Source organism: Capsicum annuum, chromosome 1, assembly GCF_002878395.1.
Source record: "Capsicum annuum cultivar UCD-10X-F1 chromosome 1, UCD10Xv1.1, whole genome shotgun sequence".
NCBI classification, from domain to species: domain Eukaryota; kingdom Viridiplantae; phylum Streptophyta; class Magnoliopsida; order Solanales; family Solanaceae; genus Capsicum; species Capsicum annuum.
The window spans coordinates 56,414,555-56,417,871 of record NC_061111.1 but is presented as its reverse complement, the minus strand read 5'-3'; the positions used below and the strand labels follow the sequence as shown (position 1 = coordinate 56,417,871).

Genomic DNA, 3,317 nt, shown 5'->3' with positions numbered 1-3,317 from the left:
AAAATAGAAATATTTAAGAACTTACCTATATTAGATTTTAAAAACACCCGACGGTGTAAAAAATATTTACACCATTAGTGTATATTAGTTAAACTAAAAACACAAAATAGAAGTCAATTGAAACAAATACACAAAATAAAGAATAGATAAAATTAATTTTATTGATTCATGTATAACTAATACCCACATAATTTATTTCACCTTCTATCTCACATAAAAATAATACTTAGATTTTCTCATAAGGTATGTAAACATTAATTATGAAGGATTGCAAAAATATAACCAAACACTGTATAAAATTAATAAATAATTAACTTAAATGCAACATTTTAAAATCTACCAATCTAAGATTATATAAAATTAATACATAAATAACTTTTGTTTCTCATGCTTATCAAATAATAATTAAAAATAATGGATGAATAAGTAAGTTATTCATTTATTAGAATAACCCTTATACAATAACCAAACGGCTCTTAAGGCATAAGCCTCACAGGTGAGTCTTAATTAGGGTGTATTACAAGTACCACGCTCCAAGGTGACTTCCAAAAAAGCCTTTTAAAATTCAGCAACATTATAATATAATATTGTACACCATTTATTAATCCAAATTCTTTCCAACATCCAACTTTTCTAACATCAAACTCCACCCCCACGCACCCACGCTCTCCCGCTCGCCCCCACCCCACCTTCACCATATGCAGCCCTCCCATAAACATAAAAAAAAACAAACCACAAAAATATTGAACAGATCATGCCCACCCATTCAGTTGTTTATTTTTACTAAACTTGGATCAAATGAGTAAATACAACACGCCAGAGCACAATTTACATATACGTACATTCTTATTTTTCTTATTCCCCCCACCCCATACACCCCCTAGCGCGCAGACAATTAACATTCCATTTCTAATTATTCTCTCGTTTTCCCATTTCAAGAAACTTCTTATGCTCTCCATGGCTGACCAGTCTTTTTTTCTGAGCTTCAACATCCTCCAAATCCTCGTCATCAAATTTGCATATTAAAGACAGGTACTCAACGTTTTCTCTAAAGAACTTGACGAGAAACAAATGAAGGGAGACGGTAAAAACAGTAACCCCAACCAAATACCAACTGAATTGGATATTTACCAATGACTTCGCTCTTTCGAGTGCTTGCGTGTTATGGCATCTAACAACTTTATGCCCCTCTTCATAGTTCAAAAAGCAACCTTTCGAGATGAAATCCGGTGTCCAAAGCATGATACCTATGACCATAAACCAAATTCCTTGAAACATAATGCTGTAAGATCTCACAAAACTGTTTAAGAAACTTTTGGGGAAAGGAATGCCTAAAAGAGTAGTGGCGAAAGACAAAAAAATGACAATTTGGAGAAGCCAATGGTACTGTCCTTCGACGCCGTGATGGTCAGTAGAATGAAGATGGAAGAGGAGGAGTTCTTGGCCAAAAGCAACAGCTCCGAGAAATAGTGTAAGCCCGTATTGAACCGGTGTTGAAGGAATGACGTGATCGAATAATATTGAAAAGGCTGCATAGACAAAGAAACTAAGAGAGATATTTGAATGTTCAAAGTTATGGAGGTGATATGAAGGTATGGTTCCATCAGAGTCGAGAGGTTGGTGTTTTGCTGGACCAATGAAGAGCTCCATTGATATGGAGATTAAGGTGCCAACCATAATCACGTAAAGCTCCGCATACCTGATTTCAAAAGTACAATGAGTTAAGTACTAGAATCTTTAGGGGCTTGTACCCAGGATAAGGTAGGATTTCTCAAGACTAAATATGGCATCAAAATTATATTAAATTTTGTTGAAGGTTTAAATTTATCTTAGGATAACTTTATACCTTCAACCACAAAGTATAAATTTATTCTCAACCTTAATCATGGATATCCAACCATATTCCGTCCAACTTAATATTATTTTATTCCACATCAGTTAGTGTCAGGATTATAATTTCAAGACTATAATCCCCCAATAATTTTATCCGCAAATCAAACAAGTATAACTAGTGAAACTTAAATCCTGAAACTGCTCGACCTGAATAATCAAGAAAATATCTAATCAAAGGTGCAATTTACAAGTTAAGTGCCAAAAATCATAACAGGTGGACTCGTCGAATTTAAATCTTGAAACTGTCATAAATGATGAAGAAATACCTTAATCTTGGAGCGGGGAACCATGCCAAGGAAGTGTAGGATTTTGGGCGCAGAGCGTGTAATTTTATGTGGTTGAGCAAATGCCAAATACCAATAAGAAAGAAACCGAACCCTGGTATTACGTGACCTACCAATGAGCCCATTATTTTTGTCGAACACAAAACTTTAGTGGTACTGTTGCTTTTGTGGTTTTGGAGTGATAGTGTGAAGAGGAAAGATGGTAGATTGAGATGAAATGAGGGAGAGTCGAGAGGGTTATATACAGATAGGTAAGGCACTATGCAGAACCTTGGTTCCATTTATTTTAATACAGTATTTAGGGGAAAATTGGCATAGAAGACACTTTCCAAACTTATTTTTCAAATATCTAATTGATTTCTTTTTCATTTAATTTTTAGGATTAGGATCCAAAAAGTTGTGAAAGTGGGATCCACACGTGGGCCAAGGAACCTTTTCATCATTTTTATAACTTTGAGAATTAAATAAACTACATCTAACACCCTCCACTTTTTTTAATATTAAATAAAACTCCTTCTCTCTCTCCTCTTCAATTTCAACTCCTGCTACTCCCAAGAATTTTGTATCAAACGTCATTTTTCATTTTTCTTCTTCTCCAGCAGCAAAGGGCTCGTTTTTGCATTGTAAGGTAAGTTAAAATCAAGTATCGATTATTTGTCGATCCATTTTATCGATTTTTTGTTAACCGTTTCATAGTGATGTAGTGTAGAATTTTTTTCTTTTCGAATGTGGTTGATTAAATAGCTAAAATATAAGAATTTTATAGGCAACTAGTTTGATTCCGAAGCAATGGTTAAATTTTGATTCATCAGTTTTAACAAATTTTTTCGTTGATCACGGTGTTAAATTTTAAAATTTTTGTTAAGAAATTTTGGTTTAATTCTGGTATTTTTTGAACACTGCAGTGTTGAATGGTGAGATAATTATTATTTTATGAGTTATTTTGGCTATTTGATTCAAACAGTAACTTGTTTCTGTCTGTAGACTCGTGGTCTATGAAATAAAAATTGAAATTAATTTTTAGGCGTGTGAAATTCTTTTAAAATATGATTGATGAAATAGTGAAAATTAAAAGATTAATAGTTAATTAGTTTGATTTGTATCAATAGTTTGATTTTTAGCAATAGTTGAGTTTTGATA

At 33.1% G+C, this 3,317-nt stretch overlaps 1 protein-coding gene across 1 annotated transcript; it reads right to left on the bottom strand.

Moving 5' to 3' along the window:
* Positions 1 to 279: 279 nt before the first annotated feature.
* LOC107855072 (transmembrane protein 45B) lies at positions 280 to 2,407 on the bottom strand. Its single transcript, XM_016700060.2, has 2 exons — positions 2,160 to 2,407; positions 280 to 1,699 (listed from the first exon to the last, which is right to left on the bottom strand). Exons 1-2 carry the CDS (start codon positions 2,300 to 2,302, stop codon positions 910 to 912), a joined length of 933 nt encoding a protein of 310 aa, XP_016555546.2. The 5' UTR covers positions 2,303 to 2,407; the 3' UTR covers positions 280 to 909.
* Between the last annotated feature and the right edge of the window lie 910 nt (positions 2,408 to 3,317).